Genomic DNA, 24170 nt, shown 5'->3' on the forward strand with positions numbered 1-24170 from the left:
AGTGAATAGCATAGAACAGACAACTTTAGGTTCACCTGGGTAAATACACTACTGTTTTTGTCTGTTCAAAGTTAGTAAATAGGTAACTGTATTTTCATTTTCAGCCTCTTCTTACAGGCACCAGTTATTTTGGCTTCCACACTTTATAAGTGCAGATAAGATCAGAGTGGCAGCTCATAAGGAACTCATCTTTAAATGAACTTTAAAAACCTCAATAATATCTTTTAATTAGGATTGGACCCAGGTTACTAATGGAAAAATTTAATATGTGGTTTGTAGTTTTATTCAAAGCCATCTCTCTGCAGATGCCATTTAGATGGATCCCAATTTGCACCCTCCTGCCAACACAATCTGAACCGATTCGTTTATCTGTGTCCATGTAAGTACATCAGTGGCATCAGGATTACACTGAAAGGGGAACATTGTTCGGACTGGGACAGGAGAGCTAAGTTAGCAGGGCAGGTTTAAAACACAAACTGCCCCAAAGGACCAAACTGAAAGGCAAGAGGGTGTGAAAATACCTGAAATCACAGCATGAGGAATTGGGCAGCAAAAATCAGTAGAGGCTGCTGCCCACGATCTGAGCCTGCTCCTTCTCTTCATGATCTGCGAAAGCATCAGTGCAGGTAGAGCACAGATTGCCCAGGGAGTGGGGGGTCTCACACTCACCTTGGCCCTTTTCTTACATCCCCAGAAGGAAATTTCACAATATTTGTTTCAACTGGGGCCCAGCAATGTGCTGAGCCCCCTGGTCAAGAAGCAACGCATCCCAAGATGTAAGCCCTGAATAAACAAACCTCTTCTTGCTACACTGACCCTTCTCCATCCCAGTGAAGCATCCTTCTTTCCATCTTTCTCTTTACCCTTCTTCACAAATCAGTGTCACTGGAGACCTTCCAGCAATCTGTTTCAGAAGCGATTTACATAGTTTATTTATTCACTTGGCATCTTATCTGGCGATGAAGCTGGTCCTTGTCTATCTGTGGTAAATTTTAATTATTGGCAAAAGCGACAGCTAGAAGTGGCAGCAGCTGTGGCTCTGTGATACCTTAGGGCCAATCCTGTCCACAATTATGTCAGCATAGCCCCCTGGGATTCACAGACAGGGCTCCTACCTGCATCTCCCACCATTCGCTATAGAACAGGAGTGATAATCACTGTGCCGTGCTCCACCAGAGCAAAAGCTACTGTGTGAGCCACTTCTGCACTTTCCTTTGGTGGGGCTAGGCTAGCTCTGTGAACTTTGTGTATCAGAGCTATACCAGTTACTTTCCAGGAGAGTATAAAACCAGAATACATTGCAGATCTTCTAGATGTATCCTAAATGCTAGAAAATAAGTAGTTTTCCACTTCTTTCTGTTGTGTTTTCTTTGATCAACCTTTCCAAGAAGCTAAACACCTCCATTTCATATCCCAGACGAGAATTTTGTGAGCTTTAAGAAAGGCAGTATGCAGAGTCCTCATCCTTTTCCTCCAAGCTGCCATCAGATGGCTGGGTAAAGAGGAATAACTGGCCTCAAACTGCTATGGCTCCCCCACTGTCAGGGTGCGGGAGTGAAACACAACAGAAAGCTGAACAAAGGAAGTTAAGATTTGCATTTGGAAAATTCAAAGAGAATTCTGGATATATTCTGATATCAGGACATGCAATCTGGCTGTGAAAGAGTATAACGGGTATTTTGAGGTGTTCAATGATGATCCCAGCACGCTCTGCAAAATCCTTGTTATTTGCGGGACTGGCATTCTAAAGGTTGTGCAAACAGGTTTCTAGTTTGACTTGCAACAAAATGAATTAGTGGTTAGCCTCTGTCTTTCTCCCATGAGAACGTGCACAACTGTGCAGAACCATTGCACTTGAAGCTAAAGCTTTTTCTACATTAAGGTCAAGCCTCAGCTAGTGCAGAGTGGCCTCCACATCTGCTGGATGTCACATGCAACAGATTCAATATTCAATCTCGCAGCTCCAGGGAAAGCAATCTGCAGCCTGTCAGAACATACTGTGAATGCTGGAGTCTGGGCTCGAGATTTCTGAACACTGTGAAAACAATGGGACCTCTGATTAAGTTGGGATCAGTTTGAACTCCTGGGCTGCAAAGACGGGCTTAAGACTCCTCTGACTCAGGCACACGTCTCTTCTGTACATATCTCTATGTAGCTGGAGATTCTGTTTTCCTTCAGACGAGGGAGTGCTCACTAATTGAGAAATTTAAAAAAATAAATAAAAATTTGAAAAATACTACACACTGAAGTTTTGCAGGCAGGCAGGAGGAGGTAAAGACTCCTGATTAGAAATGCTGCCTTCAAGGCAGTCAGTGTTATTAAAGCACAGTGATCTCTAGCAGCTTTATTCAGTTCTAGTCTTCATGAAAACAGGAGCTCCTACAGCAGCCCTGGAAAAGATTCAACTACTGAAATGCATGTCATAGGAACAGAGATTTCAGGTCTCCTCTCAAACTTTTTGTAATGTTTTCAGCGGAAAGCAAGCTTCTTGTCAGAGTGTAAATCACTGTCAGCCTGTCTCTCAAAAGTCTGTGAATAAGTTAGCCACAAGAAAACTCTCGGAAGTATGACATCCCTCCTCAGAAGTGGTACCCAGGACAACACTTATCTCACCACAGATGAATGAACATTGGATAAGTGTGTGTCTGAACTCAACTGCAAGGCTACTGCATAGCTACAATGAGTGTGAAAACAGGAAGGAGCTCTGACTGTAAACACACTGCAGAAGAGTATGAGGAATGTGGACTTCAAGGGAGGGTTGCATTTTTGTTCGTTTTTAGGAAAATGGGCAGGAAAATCCTACTTTACATAAAATACATAAAAATATGTAAAATTTCCCTGTGTTTGGAAAGAGTTTGCTTTAGGGCAACATTTTTCTCAAAACTGGTAGTGATCTGGTCTGGATTTTCTCATTCTGAGAGTTCCCTCATGAACTGCTGCCATCTTGGCACTCAGGTAATGCCCAAAGGGTAATGTGAGGATATTCCAGTTCAGCAACAATGAGCAGTTTTCATCTAGAAGACAGCAAGCAGCTCCCAAATACAGTGCAGTAATTTCAAAATTGCAGAGACTCATATCACAAATTTAAAGGCTCACAAATGCAAGATTCAGGAATTGAGTGGAGGTAGAGGTACCATGTAGCCAGAAACTAGTAAACGGACAGATGCTTTTCAAAGGAAGGGGCACTGTGTTGGACCTGGCCACAATACTGTGAAGAAATGGTTCATTGTACTCCCCGCCTTGCCTGCTAGAAGTAGAGAGGAAGGTCCTGCTGGTTTTCCTTCTTTTGATGGTTTGAGCTATCCATGCCTATGTGTAAAAGGGCCTGGATAATTAGAACACTGGTTGCAGTGAGGCTTTTCTCAAGAAAGCTTTGCTGCCTGTTTGGATCAGAAGCTTGCTCAGGGTTCTTCTCTGGCACTTCTTTCCAAGTAACCTCACACCTGCCTACAGCTCCAGAACATCAAGGCAAATGACTATCATGAATAAACCCCAGGGCAAGAGGGACCACTGGTAGCGGCTGGAGTTAAGTGTTGTGGTTCAAGAGCATCGCAAGTGCAGGTGCACAGTGATGCTGTGGCTGCCTCTGTCAGCAGAGCCAGCTGGTGTGGGGAGGGAAGAGACGGCAGCAGAAAGCAGCCACTGCCAGATGTGCAAGCAAGGAGCTGTGTCCTTTGAAGCAGAATTATAGGAAACATCCATAGGCATCAGGAAATTAGAAGTGGTGCATACATTAACTGCTTTCTGTTGCAGAGAGTGACTACGATGAAAATAATTGTTGTTTTGACCTACCCTCTGAGAAATCCCTTGCTTTGCTGTTGATGCCTTTCTGCCAGCAAAGAGGGTGCGATGCTCATTTTATGTTGCATCGTTTTTCATGACAGTCGGAACCAATGCCAGGTTTCTTCACATCTTCCAAAAGACATCTCTTCTCATCAGAGTCACTGCATGAAGTCCTGGTTTAACTTGATTAGGTGGGAATGCTGCTGCTGTCCTCACAGCCTCCTGGGCCCACAGTGGAGAAAGCAGCCTCCTGTTTGCCTCTGTGTAGTTCATTAGTAATGTGTCCTAACATCAACAGTCCAGTCTGGAAAGGCTCTTATATAGTAAGGGTATGCCAGCCTCCTTGCACTACTCTTGAGGCTGGATTTATGGCAAGTCATTCTTTTCTTTGCACCATGGTATGTAGCTCTCAGGAGTGCCCGACCCGCGCTTGTTAAGCGCAGCCTGGTGAGATTAGCAAAACCAGCAAATATCGCTGTGAAAGGTACACATGAGATCTTGAGTGTCCCTTTTAGTAATGACAATATTTGGCAATTGCCTAGTGCCTACACGGTCCCAGTGCTGCACAGGCCGATTCATTACAGCAGCGTTACCTCAAACCTGGATGGTTAGGAGCCTCTGCTAAGAGGGCAATGTACGGGTTAGTCTATTTTGATGCACATGCAGCCACTGCTGCATACCCCACAGAATTGGTCTTGAGGGTAGCCAGGGTTTTGTCTGTTAGGAAAGCACTCAGACCATCAGGCAGGTGTGTGTGGTCCCCTCTCCCCAGGTAACCTGGAATCCTTTGTTACGTGTTAGCACAGCTTTAACAGGGAGGCTGGCAAGTGCTCACCCTAGCCTTGCCCTAGGCACTGGATTAAAAAATCATCCTTTGCTAGACAGACCAAAGAGTCTGGAGCCCACAGCGCCTGAGAACAGAAAGGAGCCCAAGCCATTCACTTTTGAGAAAGTATCGCATCTGTCAAAGGCTGCCAAGAGAGGTTCGATCAAGTGCCGTCGTTACCAAAAGAGGTAGCGAACTGCAGCACCTGGTCCCTGCCAGGCAGTGTGCCCGTGTCAGGGCAGAATGTATGTAACCTCAGCCTGTCCCCCGTGGAGGCAGCAGCAGCTCTGGGCTCTGCTGTGCACTGTGCTGGATAAGGCATCTGGCCGTTCAGCCATGACTTGCTGCTCAGGGAAGACCATCAAAAACATAAATCAAGTAATTTTTGTGTGTGTATAGTGTTTTGGGAGTCCTTGGCTGAGGTGGCTGCAGAAACTTCTAGCCACACATGGGTATCACTGTTTCCTTTTCTGTGAGAAGTGCTTTTTGTGAGATGTCTGATTTTGTTTGCTTGTGTTTTTAAATGCTCAGAGTATTCTCCTGGTGAAAGGAGTGGAAAGGAGAGATGAGGATTGGGGCAGGGGGAATGTAACAGAGAAATGCCTCATTTCTAATGTCAGATTGGTCTGGGCAGCAGACCACCCATGGACAGGTCAGGCAGGATGATCCCAGCCTTATACAGAAGAAGCAACCCAGGCACTGGTTGAATTTTAATGTCAAGCAGGTAGCTGCCTGGTGAAGTGAAGGAACCAGTCGAGTCAGGCAGTGGTTGCAAGGGTCTTCCCAGGCTGAAGATGTTGATTACAGTATGTCAGTTCTGCATTTGTCCTGTAGTTGATCTAGGACACAATAACTTGTGCTCATTTGGTTCTAGGCTCACACTCAAGCGAGCATTAGCCCAGCCACAGCTCCACATGAACACACACCCAGACCAGGCATGTGGATTTCACCTCTGTATCCATGAGAAGTAGACAGCTGGATTTTGTGTGGTATAGAGTACTTTGGGCACACATTAACTTAGATGACCTGTTTGCCACAAAACTTGCCCTAAGCAAGTCCTGATGAAGTCCAGCACCCACAAAGGATGGATTCCCTCCCAGTGAACTATCTTTTTAATGGGATTTTGGCCTGTTTTCTAAAGATTTTTTAAAAATATATAATATCCACCATGATTATAAGGGTGTCTGGAAGATGCTTTGCTAGGGAGACAACAGATTTCACGTCTCGGTCACATGCATCCCCTCTTTGTTCAGCTTACCCTTCCTGCCTGCAGCTGCAGGGCTGTGCCCGAACAATTCTCCATGTACAGCAAGCAGAGTCAGACAAGGATTTCCCTAGACCACTAAGTCACCAGCGTAAGACGAAGGAGAAGCTCAAAAATGTTGAAAGGAGTGACAATAGTGCCAGAAGACAGAATATGCAAGAGGAAAGGCCCAAAAGGTACTGGAACGGCAAGGCGACTCCTATTGCAGTGAGAAGATAGGAGGCTGGGATGAGAGGTAGGAAGGTGAAATAAAAGGCTGTGAAGTACCAGTGAGACCTGATGCTACAGGGGAGAGAAGCCATGCTATGTACAGTAAGAAGAGATAGTGGTCATCAAGATCACTAGGTTTTTAAGATGCATGACAATGTTTGCTTGCAGACAGTGAAGACGAAAGGGTAGGAGGGATAGATGGGGAGGTAAAAGTCTACATTGCCAGCCAGGCCAGTTGCCTACAGACAAGGTGACCAGTTTGGCTGGGAAAGCAGGGGAAACAGATAAGCCTCCAATCAATTTAAGGAGAAACAGTCTCAGCCTTTCCTGTGAAAGGGCTGTGCGCATGTAATTGCCTCATTACAAGCCCAACACAGCTGCTTCCAGACAGGCCAGGCAGCCAACATGGAAATAATTTCAGGCAGCAGGAAAAAGCTTGTGAATAAAGCTGATATCTGGCTGGATGCAGTCATACCCAGCCACACAAGGGGAGAAAGAAGAAAAGGCTGTGCCTACACCAGCAGTATGGGAGCCTTCCTCTGGAGCAGCTCCATGCAAGAGGGGTCTTCATCTCACTTGAAATGGTGCAACTTCAAAAACTCATCTGTGCTGGGCTTTAAGGCCCAACATACTACACAAAGTTCTCCCTTTTGAGTCTTCAGGGTGCACTAGTGTCTCCATTCAATAATTACTCTGCCATGATGAGGCCAAGACATACCCTTTTAGAGAAGTTTGAGATATTTCAGATTCTACAGCTTCAAGAAAACAAAACAAAAAAAAGAATACAGCAAGGTTAAGGAGTTGATGGCTTACTATCTGGCTACTGTAGGTGGTAATGTATTTCAAACCATCTAACTACTACCCAGTGGTATCCTGTACACAGCCAACTGGAACTGTGAGCCATCAGTAACCTTAAACACTGAGATACAAAGACGCAACTAGTTTAACAAAGATGTCTGCCATTACTAAGTTTGACTCTACTAGATTAGATCAATGTGTCTCCTCCCTTTATGAAGACCGGGGAACTCAATGTCCTGCTATTTCCTTCAAGTCAATATGTCTGTTTTAAAAATACTGGCTGTATTTATCTGGAACAAACAGTTTCAAAAAATTACTTTTCATTCTTATTGCCCATTCTAATGAGCATTTGGTCTTAAAAGAACGATGTTGATATTGCAGAGCTCTTCCCTTGCTCCAAATGAACACCAGTGACACATCTGCTGTCTTCTTTCATCAAGTTTACAATAACTCTAAGTGTTTTTAGGGAAATACCTTGTGCCTCTAAAACACGAGTGCTGCCAGACTGGGACGCTGAAAACAAGGTTCCTTACTCTGAAATGCCCAGGCAAATACAGCTGTCAGCTCCTCTCTCAAAGAAAGTCACAATGAAGGAGGCTAGTGGGCATTAACTTGGAAGCAGGAGTTCAGTGTCATCTGAGGGCCAATGCACCACTTTCCTAAATAACTGAAGATCCCCACTGTCTTTCAAGCAGCATCACTTTTCATTTCTCCAAACTTAAATTAGATGAACACCTACACAGTTTTCCACCTAGCTCAGGAAGACTTCTGGCTTTTCTGGTGTGTCAGGCAGGACACATAGTCCTGTCTTTAACTCCTTCTTTCCATCTCATGAGAGCCCTCTAGCAACAAATGCTGTCTGAAAATTTGGTTGTTACAGCCAGACCTGAGCTACTGCAGATACCTAAAATATAGAGTTTATATGTGAAAGGTATGTGGGGGAAAGAAAGGAGTTATTTCTCAGAAATTATCCATTGAATAGGCAAGTTGATGAGGTTTTGTTGTTTTAGGAATCCATAGACACTCTAGACATGCAACTTCAGAGCTGACAGATGTTCTCTACCTCTAGCAGAGTGATGCTGATGTCTTAATCTACAGCTGACAACAGCTGTTACCAGGATGTTGGTCTGGCTGGACTGGAGCATATAGCTTCCCATATGTCTTTAGTAGCTTGTACAACCAGTATCTGTGATTTGTCTGTGAGATACTTGTACCACTAGCAAATGCTTCCATGGGTGGAGGAGTGAGATGGTAGTATGAAGAACAGCAGCAACAGCCACTGTGAGATGTAGCTGCTTACCTAATGTGCTGTTTGCACCAACTCCTTGTACAGAGCTCCATGCCTGGCTGGGGTTTTCCCCAGGATACTTCTCAGTTTCCCAATGTTTCCCTCTCAGACGTCTGTTTTTCTTAATGGTCTGGGAACTGTACACAGCCTGTCAACTCTCCCCAAATTAATTGGTGCCTCTCTGTGTGTACTTCCAGGCCTTGTTCTCGGGAGCTCTCACAGCTCTAGAAGGATGAGGGGTGAGCTAACAGAGGAACAACCAGCAAAACCTCCCAGTCTTCCCACAGGGAGAAGGGAAGTAATGCAGTCAGGTGCATCACATCTCATGGGAGCCATCTCCTTGACTACGGCACAGGGGAGAGAGGTGGCCAGGAAGGATGGGCATGAGAGTGGGGAATAAGATGCATGAACCATGGTTATCAGCTGATAAAGGCCTCTGAGATGAGCAGCTCTCTGTTGGTTAAAATATGCCTTGTAGAAAATAATTCTTTTAAACCATCTGAATCATATTGTTGCTTTAAGTGCATAGCCCTGCAGCTGCAGACACGATGAGAGGCTGCACTCTCTTCTCACCAACACAGAGATGCTTGGGCAGCTGCTCTGAAGAAAACAGCCGAGCAAATGGACCAGCTCCTGTACTAGAAAACAGCTCAGCCCAATAAGTCACCTTCCAGCTGCTGTTCAGTTTAGCTTCTCCCTTGCTTGCCTCACGTGGGGTGCGGAAAAAAGCCCCATTTTTAGCAGAGGTCTGAAATGAGATAAACTTCAACAGGAGGAGACTCAGATGCAAGATGCTTCAGGTGAGATGAGGAAGGGACTGCTCTTGGATTGACAGAATGGTTAAAGAAGATGAACTTCGAGCAGGGGCGTGTGCAGCCTGCATTAATTTTCTAATCTGAAGCTATTCAGAAGTTCAAATTAGAAACTGAAGTCACTGGACAGTCAAAGAAGGGATACAGAGAATGTAAGAATCAGGTACAACTCAAAATACTTCCATTAAATGCTTTAAGTATACAGTTATACCTCCTCGTTTAAACTCAACACTAGAGACGGTCTAGTTGTAGCAGCACAGGGATTGAATTCCTCTTCATTTATCATGCTGGGAACAGAAAATCAGAGGGGTAAATGAGCCCAGGCGGAGCTCCCAACTGCTGCAGCTCCCAGGACTCATCAGTTAGGCCTGTGCTATCTTTGAAACACATTGCTTTTAGATTAGGTCTACACTGGATACAGACAGGTCAGAGAAGGAGGTTCATATTTCTCTGAGCCAGGAATTTAGTTGAAAAAGATACACAGATATGAAGTGGAGGAAAGTGATAGTAAGCATGCAGCTAGCAGACAGCTTGAGGTGTGAACACTAAGGTATATGCACAGAGATGTTGTTTAAGCTGGACCCTGGAGGGCTCAGGGGCCCCAGTGGCACCAAGGATTTGGGTCTGTGAAGCTGCTTTCTCGGCAGCTGCCTGCTCTTTGGCTCTGTCTGGAGTCTCCAGTTTGCGAGACCCCTGCAAACCAGGCCCTACACTGGGCAAACAAATCCAGGCAGCTGCCATCTGCAGTTATGCTTGAAAACTCCTGTCTGAATTTTCAGCCCAGTCTGGGTCAGCTCTCATGATGCATTAGGAACTGAGTGATTTCCATGGGTAAATGACTCTACTATACACCCTAAGGAAAATGCGTACAAGTAATTCTTAGCCTCTAACATGGATTTTTTTCTATGATTTGAGAACGATAATTATCTCTGTTTCAGAGTTAACCTGCTTACAAAATTTTCCCAAAAATGCTGTAAAGGAGAAATGCCATGTTTGCAAGAGCTCTGAAATACCCTACCTACTTCAGTGCTCTATTTTTTTTCCTGATGGCCGATTGAAACTCCCACGTGTTCCTTCTGTGGCAAGAATGGGGACTAAGTTCCTTCAACCTCAGGCACAGTTTCTTCAGGTTAAAGTTGGGCCACCGGAACCAGGTGTGCAGGAAGCCCAGGCTCAGTGCCTACAGGCCACTTGCTCAGCATGTAAAACAACACTAGGAAGCTCTGGCCAGAACGTCACTGAATTCATGGACCTTAAAATGAAAGGTGTTGAGAAGAAAAATTATATTCAACTTACAAGAGAATGATCCAGCAATTTTTGAGTTGTAGAGCAGAGGCAGAAGAAATAAAGTATGACAGTTTCATTACTTGATAGCTTTTCTTTTCCACAAGCTACAAAAAGAAAAGCCTTTCAGCTTTTGCCTTTGAGAATCTACAGACTAACCTAGTGCCTGCTACAAAGGCTCAAAGAGTTGCTGTAGATGATGTGGGCTTCAGTTTGCTGGATCAGAGTGTGAAACTGAAGTGGGGGATGGACCCTGTGAGACTGGACCTTGAGCACCATGCTCCCGAGCAAAGCCCTGCAGGGCTTGGTATCGAGCGTGTCACTGGTGGGTCACCTACAGCAAGTGCTTGAGGCTAGAACTGGAACAGTGTGAGATGCCAGTGCCAAGGGCAGGAGGTTGTGGTGGGAAGGCAGAGTCAAGGAAGGTGAGTCCCGTGCTCAGTGCATACAAAGAACCAGGAGGAGAGCGGCTGAGAAGAAATCCCTGGGTGGCTGTGGGCAAAGCCTTCTTGAGCAGTACAGAGCAAGACTTGGTATTATATGAGATTAGAACTCCTGACAGGACTGGATAATACAACTTTGCATTGAGCTGGGAGATGAAAGAGAAGGTGCTACGACTGTTTCCTTTCTGTATGGGTGACCTGTCTGACTTGATATCTTTATGTCTCCTGCCAACTCATGCTCCAGTACACTTCAGCAATCCACCCTTTTTCTTCTACTCTCCTCTTCACAGGCATCTGCTGTCTAGGGGACCAGTATGCATCCCTTCATCTGTTTGCATGGACAGCCCCTCTGCCTCTAATAGGGAATTAATACCTCAAAAATTGGAATGAAAACACTGGATTTTCATGAGGACGCAGGGTTGACAAATCTGAGCACTTCGCAAAGACTAAGTGAGCAGCCAAATTACACTATGCACTTTTCAAAAGTTAAACACATGCTGACTGCAGGGCCCAAGGGGTGAAATTCCTAGGAAAGCTGGCACACAAGCTGAACTCTGTGTATATGAAAACAGGATCCATTTCATCTGAACTTATATCAGGGAAACATGGCACTCAGCAGAAAGGTATTTCAAGACTATTGACTTGAATAACCCATGATTGCTGTTGCAGTACACAGTTAAAGGATAAAGAAACTCATTCTCAAAACAGGAAGAAAGAATACAAACAAAATTGCTTTTGTGTTTCACACAGGGAATAAAAGAAGAGTTCCCAGACTCTTGCAGATATGATGCCAATTTATTTTGACCTAAGTTTCCCATAGGCAGAAGTTTTCAGGGCTTGAACAACGTGGTATGGTAGGAAGGAATCACTGATGCTTTTGAGGCCTGATGCTGAATAGCCACTAGCTTCTGCTAGCAGCCCCACACGTGGAAGGGCTTCAGAAACAGTATGGTTCTGTCCCTCTGGTGGCCCTCTCCATACTATTACTTCAATGCAATAGAAGATTGCTCCTGACATTATCTTTCTAATGCTCTGTCCAGTCTATTTTTGAATCTCTCATGGGAAAGAGGTTTCCACTACATTCGGTTTCCACTAGGCTATTCCAAGTAATGCTAGACCTCACTGCTAGAAGTCTTTCCTGCTATGCAGTGAAATGTAAATCTTCCCTTTAATTGGATCCCATTATTCCTAGGTGTACTGCTTTTCCAGTGTACTAACTAATTCTGTTTCCTTTCTGTTGAAAGTTTTAGGCTACTGTCCCCTGCCTCACTGCAAAGCCACGCTGACTTGTTTAACTCCATTCTTCTGATCAGCTCTCCCTCTCCTTTGTATTTTTGTGTCTTTCTCTGAACAAGTCATTGCTCTGTATCCTTTGGATACTAAGGCTTTCCAAACTGCATGTGTTAATTGTCTGCACTTGAAAAACCATGATCTATGTGAGCAGTAAATTTCTTGCCTTAAGAAGCAGCGTGTAGCTTGGTTCAGTGATAGAGCATAAGGGAAAAGGACCATATTTTGTGAAGTACTTCAAGATTCTCAGAAAAGCACCACTGCATGCCATATCTACCAGCTTGTACAAAAGCACAATCTGAGCTGTGGTCCGATCATGCTGAGAGCGTGCATTTGAGAAGCCTGAGATGAACAGTGGCTTTGTTGAAGCTGGCACTGGTAAATCAGGATCCTTTGCAGACTGGCCACTAGTCATCCACACTGACCAAAACACTGTGTCAGAAAGGGTAAACAGGTTTGTTTGTGTACGGACACTTGTACATAAAAAACAGCTTACCACCTTGCTGTCTGTTGTGTGGGTTTTGAGCTCTTCTGAAATTTGTTGCTGAAGATCAAAAGAAAAAGGGCATGCATCTATACCGGCTGCTAATCTGACAAGTAAGGTCTGGGTCTTTGCTTTAACAAGTGATGTGCTCATTTGGTCTAATTTCTTTTTTCCTTTCTAACAGGTGAAAACTTCATTGGGCACTAATGGGGCAGATAAGCCTCATCCTTGTCAGTACATCACCAGGACTCATATAGTGATAATAAGATATCATAAAGATATGCCTCAGGCTGATGTTAATGTAAAAGCATTTCTGGCATAAGACTCATAGCTGGATACATTGTGGCTTGGATGAAGTGAGACTTAAATCCAAGCCTACACAGGCTCCATAAGAAAGAAGTGCCCTGTGCCTCTGACAATAACTAGGTGTGAAGCAACTGTGCAGTGAATGTGTAATACTAACTTCTCCTTGCACAACAGATCTCCTGTCTCTAGACCAAATTCATCCTTATGCATGCTGTGTTGCAAACTGCTAAAGGCATATAGTTGTCTGTAAGTCACCAAGACAAGCTGTGTCTCTGTGGTATTGTAGCAAGGTAGCAAGAAGGCTTCACCAGTAAAACAGACAGGTCCTCAAAACAGGTTCTCTTGCTGCTGGTACAGCTGCCATCTCAGATCCTAAATGCAGGCTGTAGAGTTGGTGTTTTAGGAAAAGGAGCATCCACCTCTCCACAACTGTTAACCAGCCATGTGGAAATAGAAAGGAAAACCACCCCTAGTTTGTATGGGCTTGGTCATTTCCATGATGAACACCAGCATTTTCCTGCCAGCACCTATCACTAAAGCAATCCTGATGTTTTCCCTTGTTCTTCAGATAAGCAGATCGTGCAAATGTATAAGAAGGTATGAGAGGGTATGCATAATATGCTGCTCAACAGTAACATGGCCTGCCAGTTAGACTGTGGAGTACAGGAAAGAAGGCTTTTCTAAAATGCTATCACCATGACCTGGGATACTCAATGAAAGGTGAGAGGGAGGAGGGGTTCAGAAGAATCATTCCTTTCCAGTGACACAGGAAAAGCTTTAATTCTGCAAACCATTTACTCTGGGGTCTCTGCTAGGTACAAGAAAGGGTCAGAGCACAGCCCATGGTGTTTGGTTTTGTTCCCTTCTGTCCTTCAAGAGGGAGGACTCATCCAGTCACTGGGATGTGGAAGTCTGGCAAACCTTTCCAGGATCCTCTACTGCAAACATGCTGTTTACTGTCAGGCAGATCCTAAATCTGCCCAGACATGAGAAGTAAAATGCGGTCATATGGTACCTCTCCTAGCATATTTAAATACTCTTCTCTTTGTCTACACAGACACTCTGTGCAAATGTGTCATTTTTATGATTCTGGGAGAAAACACCAAAAACAAGTATATTTGAGGTTAAAATGTTCTGTTAAGCAAAAAGAAAAAAAGAGTGGAAAAGGAATGTTCTAACTTTTGGAACGAAAGCCAAGCAGCAGAGCTTCCTGAGATAGGAAAATTGTTTCCTGGCAGAGCTAACCATGGCGTAATGCTTGTACTTAATCTTGGCTCCACAGCCACAAGGGTGGGTAGGGACCTTGCTCACCCTGGCTCACCTCTGCGTGGCTTACTGTCCTGCTGCTGTGAGGACAATAAAGGTTACCAACTTCAGCCCTCTTGGCTACAGTCTACAAGTACCCTTTCCTTTATCCCCTTCACTTGAGTCCTCTTGGGTGACAGGTCACACATATTCTTAGTGCAGTTTTCCTAGGGACAGGCTGAAAGCAAGCTGCCCTGTAGTTTGGGCAGGGGCATAATTCCCTCTGGGTCCTGGGAGGACACAGCAGTTGGGATGCTAGACCTGGAAATGTGCTCAGTCGTGATGTCTGGCTGAACACAGCACAAAGCAAGCAGTGGCTTCTCAGCTTGCCTCTTGAGGGAGGGGACGTGTTTGAACCCCAAGAGGTTTCTTTAATCTCTCAGTGAGATGTGGAACAGAGGACTCAGGAATTTTCTCTACACTGCTCTGCTGCTCGCTGAAGGAGGGAGGACCCAGGACCTCTTTGTGGCATCCTCACCTGACACAGGAGGGAGCTTTACAGAAAAGAGCAGGGGCCCCATCACTCCCCATATGTCCCAGATGAGGACATTGTGGTGTAGGGAGAGCACAGAGCGTGGGGCTGGAGCCATGTCCAGTAGGTTGCCCAGAAGAGAAGTGGCAAAGTGAGCAGAGAACTGCTCTCAGCCTGGAAAAGCTTTCCCTTTCCTGAGCTAGTGCAGCAACAGGCAAAACGAAGGTCTAGCAGGAGCTAGTTGCAGAAAAGAGACGTGGGACTGGAGATGTCACAGAAATAAGGTAAATCCATTGGTAGGCACAAAGAAGAGAGGAGCCTTCACAAAATAAACCTGGTTGCTGCACCTTCTCAGCTTAGGGAACCCACCACACATGGGGAGCCAGCAAAGAGAAACTCAGTCTTGGATTGCTTCCCCTTGCTGTGCATGCAAAGTTCAAATGTCTCCACGCTCCCAAACTCCTGCAGAGAGGCCGGGAAGAGGAATGCCATGACTGCTGTTGAAAAGGGCTGCAGAAAGCCACAGGCACTTTCTGTGGATGCCTTAACTCGCAACATCTTCAGCAAGGTTTGGTGCAGCTATGAGAATTAGACAGCTTGAACCAACTCTGAAGGTGTAAACCAACAAACCACCACAATAATTTCTGATCCTTTCTGTACCTTGAGTGCAAAGAAGGTTTAGCGTCTGCTTTTTCACAAGTGGCTGAGCTTTCACTAGTGCCAGCTTTACAAGTATTTGGTATGAACTCTTCATGTTAACAGTCTGTGATTCAAACTTCATGATTTCAAGTTTCTTCCATTGGTTGTAAGACTGGAAAGAATACATTCTCAGATCTATCTTGCATCAAGAAGTTGGTCTTCACACCACAAAAAAAATCAGCCTGAAGATCAGCAGATTCACAAAATTACATGCACTGCAAGAAAGGCGTTTTGCTGCTTTTTTTCTCCTTCTTTGGGATATTGAATGGTTACAGTTACTGCTTTCAATATGACACATTTCTGGCAGCAGAATGGCTAAGAATGTAGGTACTAGCCCCTAAGGAGCAGCAAAACCACAAAGCCACTCTAAGAAAGAGATCCCAATTATCTTGCTTCTGTAAGTTTTTAAAAAATAGGGACTTCCTGCCAGAGACATGATGGAAATCAGCTGGCTAGGTCAGCCCTCTGCCCTTTTTTCCCTAATGCTGGTAATCCTCATGTGTCCCAGTAGAGCAAAGAGTTTGCCAGTTATGCCAGCAGGAAAGAACAGAGCAGCTCTGTCTGCCACAGATGAAGCAATTGGGGAAATGACAAAACTTCTTGTTCCTGTTGCACAGGACCATTAAATCTGTTTTTTAAAGCAAAAGGCTGTAGTGAGTCTGTGGATCCTGCTCATGTTGCCTGTCAAAAGCTCTCATGAAGAAACAGAGCAGAGAATCGGCAGGTGGGAACTCAAGTCTTTGCTCTTAGCTCTGTTTTGTTTTACTATCTTCTTACCTTTGGGATATTAACCACCTTTTTGGAGGTGGTTTGTCTTGGAAGTTGAGCTATTTTAAAAATAAGAATAGATGCAGCAATCTACAGATGATCCCAAAACAAAGTAATGTGTTGAAAGAGTGGGAAATAGAGGTAAAGGAGCTGAATCAAGAGCCTGAAAGTTTTAAGTTAAATACTTCAGATCAGCTTCCTGACTGTCAGACCTGCCCTGTCACACGTGTCTACCAGAGGAAATGGCAGGTCTGTCCCTTTCTACTCTGAAACACCGCTGCAGCAGACAACAGAAAATACTCCAGGGGTGCAGTTCTCTTGTGTGTGGAGAGGAGAGAGGGTAGGGGAGAGTGTCGTCAACATGACAAAATATCTGCTCCAGCCCTCATTTAGTCTTTGCTTCATATGTGGCCTCCTGTGCACAGCAGTTAAATTAAAAGCTCAACTCCCCTTTCCCTCCCAGACATCACAGGATACTATATGGTGAAAAAGAATAAAACAAGCATTAACAGTTACTGGTCCAGGCTCTGTCAAACCTAAAAACCTTTATAAAGCTATATATCTGTCATACTGCATAGAGTCTGTGCTGAGTTGGTCTGATCACTGCCTGGTCCTTCTCCACACCAAAATCTGTTTAGATAGCCTGTTGAGGACATTTCTCGACATGAATGTGCCTGATCTTTACCCTCGCCTGGAGGGCAGGTCAGCACAGATAACAAGGACTGCGATGTTAGCACCTGGGCGGTATCAGAACTGCCCGGCTGAGTTGTGTGCTGGCAATCTTCAAAGAAGAATTGTAATGGTGCCTCAAGCACATGGTTCCCTGCCTTTGTTGCATGTCCCCTGCTGTTGGGGCTGCACCGATGCAGAAAAAGGCTTCTCTGGAAAGATAATATAAAGTGTTTAGTAAGATCTGTGTTTAGCTGAGAGATATACCAAAAGTGTTCTTTTGTCATCTGAGGTTTTGTTAATGTTGTAATCGTCTTTCTATCTCTTGTGCCCCTCCTAAAAAGAAGTACTTTTTTTTTTTCCCTCTGCCACTTAAAAAACTGTTTGAAAAGCTGATGAATCTGGCCTGACATAAGGAAAGCAAGCACCATCACTCCTATTTCATATGAATGGGCAAAGATGCAAGGAGAGGTGAACTGCCTTGCCCAAGAGGGTGCTGCACAGGAGAAGGCTTGGAATTAAATACTAGGGAAGCCTAACTCCTACTTCTACACCCCTGTCCACCAGCCTTGTGCCCACCCAGAGATAAGAGCTCTGACTCTCCTGAAGCATGGGAGACGCAGCATGGAGGAAAGGGCAGAGGAAACCCTCTGGGCTGTGCTACTCATTTAGCTCGCCAAAACAAGAGTTCTTGGGTCCTCTTTATCGACTCGAAATGCTCTATCGATAATGAAAGTGAGACTGCCCAGTCCACGTGGAACAGGGGGGACACACCGCTTTGGGTCCAAATGACAGCTGCTGCTGCCTGCCTTGGGTAGGAATCAGCCCCAGGGAGCCCACTAATCCTGTATGGCTTGTTAATTTTCCTTATGTCCCCATTTTTACTGAATTCTTCAAACCTCCTTTCAAAATGATGCCTTTTAAAATTTAACTGTATTTCTCACCTCAGAGACAAAAAAAGTAAACAGCAGTCTTTCCTTGTTCCCCTTTCACAGATGTAATTTGTCCCCATACCATCCCCCTGTTTTCCAAATCTGGACTAAACCTCACAAAACATTCTGAGGTGTATGGCCCAGGCGGGGGTGGGAGGGAGAGACATTTATCTGAACCACTGCTAAAAGATATTTTGAGCTGCCTTTAGAGAGAAATCACTTTGCAAGGTGGAGCTAATGCAGATCGAGGAGCCAGTCACGAGCTAGTGGAAATAAAAGTTTTTCTTTACCTCCATGTCCTGCAAGAGAGAGGTGTCCTCGGGGCAATCTTTCTTCCCCACCCCTTTCCCTCTTATCTGTGGGAAAACTTCAGCCAAGCCAGGGCAAAATCGCGCCGCCGTGGAGGGTATGTAACATCCAAGCTCCTGCTTGAAAACTGACAGAGCCCAGCGAGTGGCCCTGCACGACGAACAAGGAAGAAGGGCGGGTGGGTGAGAGGAAGGGAGGGAGGCGAGAGGAGGGGGAGGCAAAGCAATCGGGGTTTATATTTAGACACAAATCTAAACAGATACTGTCCTTCCCGAAGTGCCGGGCTCATGAGACAACAAGCAGCAAACTCTGGTGCTGTGCCCAAACTTGGGGACACCACATATGCATTTTCCCCCTTCCTTTCTTTCTCCTCTCTGTGTTTTCTGTCACCTTCCCTTTTTTTTTACCTCCCCTGTCCCATTTTTCTTCTATTTCTCTCCCTTGCTTGCAGTTGCTCCCCTGGTATCTCTGCCTGGTTCTTTCCCTTGTCCATGCTTCCCTCACCAAGGCTACAGGGTCTCTTCCAAGCTGTTTATTTCTGAGGACAATTTTTTTACCTCTAACTGCAGCTTCCCTTCTCTCTTCCCTTCGCACTTTTAGGTAATTTCAGTCAGCAGTGGACTGCCTTTAGGATGGTTGGAGAGGCGGAAGAGGAGCAGAGAACAGGTGATCATTGCAATTGAGCAGAGTTTAAGGCTTCAGGGTGCTGGTGCACGGCTGGGACTCTCCGGGTTGCCATAATGTCAGCAGTACTGTTGTGTTGCTGGGTGATCCCCCAAAAAAAGATCAGGTCCAGTGAAGGGACCTGCACAAATGTGGGCACAAGCAGGGGGACCCCATGCAAGGTGTCACTGGCTAGCTGTAAGGCAGGACTAGCTCATTCCACCCTGAACTTGTGTCTCACACTGCCAGGTCAGAAGGTGCAGGGTGTTCTTCTCTCCCTTCACAGGGAAGAATAGGCTGTGCACTGGAAATGAGAAGCTTCCGTGGTGGTAGAAAAATTCAGATGGGAAAAAAAATAAGCCTCGGGAATGTTTTGCTGCGGTTTCCCTTTCCCTTCTGATCGTAGTGTTGTAAACTAGACATCTCATTCCTGTTTTAGCAACTGTTTGCATATGCTCCTTCCCAAGAATTTCAGTCCCCACCTCTTGAGAGCAGGGTGGTGCAGAGGAATTTGGAAACGCTCCCTTTGTCTTCTGCTGGCTCCCCTGCCTTGCATGCAGCTGCACAGTGACACAATGTCATGTTGTCATCATTTTGGGATGATACTGTTGGGGAAGAAGAGGGTTAAGCATCTTTTCTGAAAGGGACGCATACTTTTCCTCTGCAGCATTTCACAAGTCCCTGCTCTCTATGGAGGAAAACACTCCAGAATGGATTTAACTGTGACCATCATGATATTCCAGATTATTGTCACCAATAAATTGTCTCAACACAGTTGTTTTTACAGCATAGATAACTGTTGCTGTACTGCATGTTATAGGACTCCTGTGGAATTAGCAGATTTAAATCATGATCTCATTACCTGCCAAATTCAATATACAGTGGTTGCTCAGGCCTCAGCCAAAAGAATGATAGACTGAGTTGTTGCAATCTGGAAACTGGGCAAGAGGACTAATTAATATTCTGTTGCTGAAACACTGGATTAGTTGAAACTCCTCTGCCGTAAGCAACCAGAAGATGCTGTAACTACAGAAAATAGTTTAAAAATCTAAAATAAACAGGAAATTCCTTCTTGATTGGAAATCCTATTGATTTCTTAAAGTCCTGACAATAGCATGCTAGGAGAGGGGACAGGAACTGAAATGAGGAGCAGGGCGAGGTGGGGAGGGCAGCTTTGCCTGCTTTCGGGACAGAAGGAGGGTTTCGTGCTCAGGGATTTCACTGTGGGCACTGATCACCAAGTGTCATTTCCAGGATATCTGCCATGTAATGGATGACCAAAATCACACACTTCCAATGGTTGTTTCATGCTGTGCAGGGTCTATTTCAGCATTTTCTTTCTGCTTTCAGGAGTTGTCCTCTGTGGAGGAAAATGTTTACTTAGGTCTACAAAAAAGGAAACTGGTAGGTAGAGATAGTATCACTTTACCCGTACTAATAAAGCAAAGGTAGTTGCAGCTGCCCCACCACAATTCTTCACCATATTTATTTCTGCTCCGAAGTATCTTGCCACAAGGCAAATCTTTTCTGCTGCAGGAATCCCAAATGCCATTGCTCTAAACATGGTACACAGTATTCAGTTTATTCATGCTAAATCTTTCTTCCTGAAGGAGCAAGGAGAGAACACACAGAAATGTGGTATATGCTTTTTTCTCCAGCCAGGAAGACATGAGGTGTGGATTTGCTCTAGACTTTCTTGTTTCTGGAGTGAAAAATACTAAAAGATCAGAAACAAACAACTGACTTGCTTTAACTGCAAGAACCTTGTGACAAACATTATTAAGGGAGGTTATACTGAGGAACCGGGTGTTTTACATGATGTGTACGTGCAAGTATGAGTGTGAGATATTTTAGACTATGACTCTCTGCATGTCTGTGTGTATCTCTGCTTACAGACCTTCTGGTTTATAGCAGTGTCTATGAGACTAACTTCTTTGTATATGCAAAAATAAGTTTCTACATCTGTCCTGCTCAGGAGGAAAAAAAATCCAGTCATCACAACTGCCATTAAAACAGACTCTAGGGGGAAATTTCATTTGATTGAGAAAATGTTGTGCTTTTGGACTCCTGCATTTTGCAGCTTCCCAGCTGATTATTTTCAAGGCGTGTGAGGCCAAAACAGCAAGTTCGCTTCAGGCCAAATGACTGGTGCTCCTGCTATGGCCAGCATGTTGGGGAGAGGTGCAAGAAAATCCTTCATCCTGGCACGCCTGTAAAAGAGATAGCATAACTACTTCTGCCACACTCAGAAGCACCATTTGTAATATTTGCTGGCCTCTTGCATTTTGGCTATGAAGTATGGACAATAGGGCCTCTACAGGGTGTTAGGTCAACAGAGAAGAGATGCAGGGACATAGCAGTCCTTTGTTCAGAGAGTACTCTGGAAAGAAAGTTTTGGGGACATCTGAAACTTTGACTCAGATATTTCTGTCCACAGAGCTATCTCATTCGGGTGTGTCTGTGTGGGTGCTGAATCTGGGAAGGTATGTTTGTCAGGGTGGTGGGTGACCAAAGGGTGGAGGCAGCTGTGGGTCCCTGCAAGACAGATTGAAACTCTCTGCTTTCTTAAGGCATTTACTGAGGGCTTAGTAGAGCTCACCTGTCGGTGCCAGGATCTGAGATTGTTCTGTCCACCTGTCTGTCTGGATTTGGCTGCTGCTATTCACATCCTTTTCCAAAATTCATACTATTAACAAGCAGCTGTGACCAGGTTGGGCTTTTGACCCCCTGAAAATGGGATCTCAACCCTTCCTGTTACCACTCAAACAACTCAATTCTCAACCGAAAAAAAGAGGGATAGGATAACCACAGAAAAAAAAGCACTTGCATTTCGAAGATCAATCAACTTGAAAAGCCAACATCCTGTTTTGGTATAGATTTGCACATCAGCTGCTCCAACAATGGCAAGCTGACAGGAAGTGAACGTGAACAGTGTTTTCTATGGGAAACTTGCTTTTTGAACCCACCATTCTGCTACCCCTGTTCTGACGTATCTGCTCCTGCGGACCCTGGCCTTGTCCCTCAGCCTTAAACTAACACTGTGGACGCTAAGCCTCGCCCTCCTCTTCAGGGAGTTATCAGCAGGAAATGAAGTTAGCCAGAACGCTTTGTACCGTCGACATTTTTTTTGCTGTAATTCTGCAGCTGCAGTGAAGCACATCTGAGAGCACACACGCGCACACACACACGCTCATGTGCCAGCACCCACGTGTGTACACACGGCCTCGCTTGCCTAGTGCTGCACACCCCTGGAGATTGATGTGGATGGGAAAGCCCCCTTACCAAAGACACTTGAATTAAATAAGAGGCCACGGTTGTGATTCTTGTTAACTGTATTGGATGGGGTGTGTGAGACTGTGTGTTGTGCTGTGGCCACATAAAAAAGTAGGTGACAGAGATTAACTGAAAGATGAATCATTTCACGTGTTCCTGTCAGCCTGTGCCTGAGTGGGAACATCAAGGTTCAGATTAACAAGGCTTCTTAAATCTCAGGCTCTGGGCAAAAGCCTGTCCCTAAGTAGAGTAAAATTAGGAAAATGCTATATGGTACAGGGAGCATTTCACCTGCCATGTCTTGCCTGAGTGAATCTGCTCTTAGTAATGAGATCATGCTGAAAGCAGACCACCCTCATTCATACCAGGCCACCTGGGGCTGATGTGCAGTGTACAGGTAGTTAGTGTCCTCTCTTGCAGCACCTGAATTTCTTTGGAATGTTCTTCCTTCACTGCTGATCTGCCTGACCTCAGAGAACAAACTGAGCTACAGTATTAAGAGGCATGGCTGCATCCCATTAGATTAATAGAGTGATGGGACAAATATTATCAGCATTGGCTATTGACAGCTTGCTTCTAGATGGAACAATTCCTCTACCAGTTACTAGTAGGTACATACACAGCAAGTCTCAATATATACAAACAAAAAGTTATAGTCAGAATATGGGCACTGACACAATTCCAGGTATCTGTGCTGGATACAACCATGGTTTTGATTCTGTTGTTCTCAGGCCAGTCCTGCTGCCCATCTCCTAGCATCCTAGAAAGTGGTGTCACAGCTGGTCCTCGTAACAGCTTCCTCAGCATGCAGCCCAAGCTCTGACTGAACAGCAAGATTTTCTGACTGAAAATGGAACAACATTTCTGGTCCCTAACAGGTTATGCTCAGAGCAAGCTTGCCTTGCCACTGCCTATGTGGTGGCTCTTATAAAGGTAAAGGACTTCTGGCTGAATACCAGGCCAGTGCTATATTCATTTTACCTATCTTTTAAAAACCTACACTGTTAAAAACAAAATTCCCAACCAGGTTAACTCAAGAACTTTGAGGACAATAACAAATAAATGCATTATGCACAAGTACCCAACACCTTTTTGTGTTCAACAAAGGCCTGTGTGGTGTGCCATTTCCCAATAGCAGTAGTACTGCATTGTTTGGCTGGGCTGATATCTCCTCAGGAGGATATCTGACCGACATTTTTAGAAACAATTTGCATGGTGGGTCTCATGTGGCACTGAGCGTTGAAACTTCAAAGGACCGAGTACTTCAGCTTTTGCCAGAGCTGACTCAGGTCAGTTGCTTCTGTCAAACGCAGCGGCAAGTGACTTTAATCACTCTGGCTGTCATTTGGCTGAGGAGAGCTGGCCTGGCTCAGAAATCAAGTGCTACACATAGTGAGACTGCACAGCCCGTGAGTGTTATCTGTACAAAGAAAGGCTTCTGTTCATGGGCAGACTGCATGATCTAGACAGGAAGCCTGGCCCAGCACGTTGTAGACTGTGTGTCTGAAGAGAAACCTTGCCTGGCTTGTCAAACAACCATGATGTCTAAAGAGAGAGCTGGCTCAGGGCAAGACCAGCCATGAAGAGGACAGATGGAGCATGATGATACACTTGCCAGGATGGAGATCTTGCCCACTTTCTGGCTAAAATATATGTTCTCTGAAGACACAGCCCCCAGATTCAGCCTGTGGCCCATTGCATGTAAACCACACTGAAATTAAGATTGTTCCATGACCTGGCCAGCCCCTGGAGGGAGTAAACTGGCTCAATCTCTGGTGAGATATTACTGTCTACTTACTGTTTTTGTAATGTAAACAAGCATATGAGTTGAAAAGGAGAACTAGTGGCTAGCAATACTTTCTTGACCTTGTTATGCAAGGATGCTAGGACCCCTTAGGCTTATTGCACCACAACAGAGAGAATCCTTCTCCTTTCTCTGAGATCTAGCTGAGGAAGTGAGAGAGCCTGGAGATTTACTTTGTATCACATAATTTCAGAGCAAGCTGAAAGAATTAAAGACCTTATCCCTTACCCTACAGGTTCACCCGATACTACACATCCAAGAAAGAGGGGACCAAAACAAGCTCCCTTTGTTTGGTGCAATGTGCAAGAAAGTCTATACACTGGTGTGCACTGCACACTGCAGTGAGTACTCAGCCTAATAAATCCTGCTCTCTGTAGCAGAAAGCCAATTCTGTTTGCTTCCATAAATCCTGTTGAGTGCTGAATTCCCACCAGACTCATCAACCCAAATCCTGCAGGAGGCTGGGTTTGAGCAGCAGCACCCCTTGG

General features: G+C 45.1%; 1 protein-coding gene and 1 long non-coding RNA gene across 3 annotated transcripts in view; one reads left to right on the forward strand and one right to left on the reverse strand.

Annotated features, from left to right (window-relative positions):
• Positions 1-18056, reverse strand: part of RCSD1 (RCSD domain containing 1) — a 34948-nt gene extending 16892 nt beyond the window's left edge. Inside the window, exon 1 of the mRNA XM_065852643.2 lies at positions 17924-18056. Within this exon, the coding sequence (XP_065708715.2) occupies positions 17924-17929 (6 nt within the window). The 5' untranslated portion in view covers positions 17930-18056. The remainder of the gene's footprint in view (positions 1-17923) is intronic.
• On the forward strand, positions 17932-24042 carry LOC139828957 (uncharacterized). 2 transcript variants are annotated; one of them, XR_011741107.1, is made up of 3 exons: positions 17932-18039; positions 18543-18608; positions 23918-24042. It is a non-coding gene; the product is annotated as an uncharacterized lncRNA (long non-coding RNA). The 2 variants fall into 2 exon arrangements; XR_011741106.1 differs by lacking the exon at positions 23918-24042 and adding an exon at positions 19273-22164.
• The last annotated feature ends 128 nt before the right edge of the window (positions 24043-24170 follow it).

This window comes from Patagioenas fasciata, chromosome 1 (assembly GCF_037038585.1).
Source record: "Patagioenas fasciata isolate bPatFas1 chromosome 1, bPatFas1.hap1, whole genome shotgun sequence".
NCBI classification, from domain to species: Eukaryota; Metazoa; Chordata; class Aves; order Columbiformes; family Columbidae; genus Patagioenas; species Patagioenas fasciata.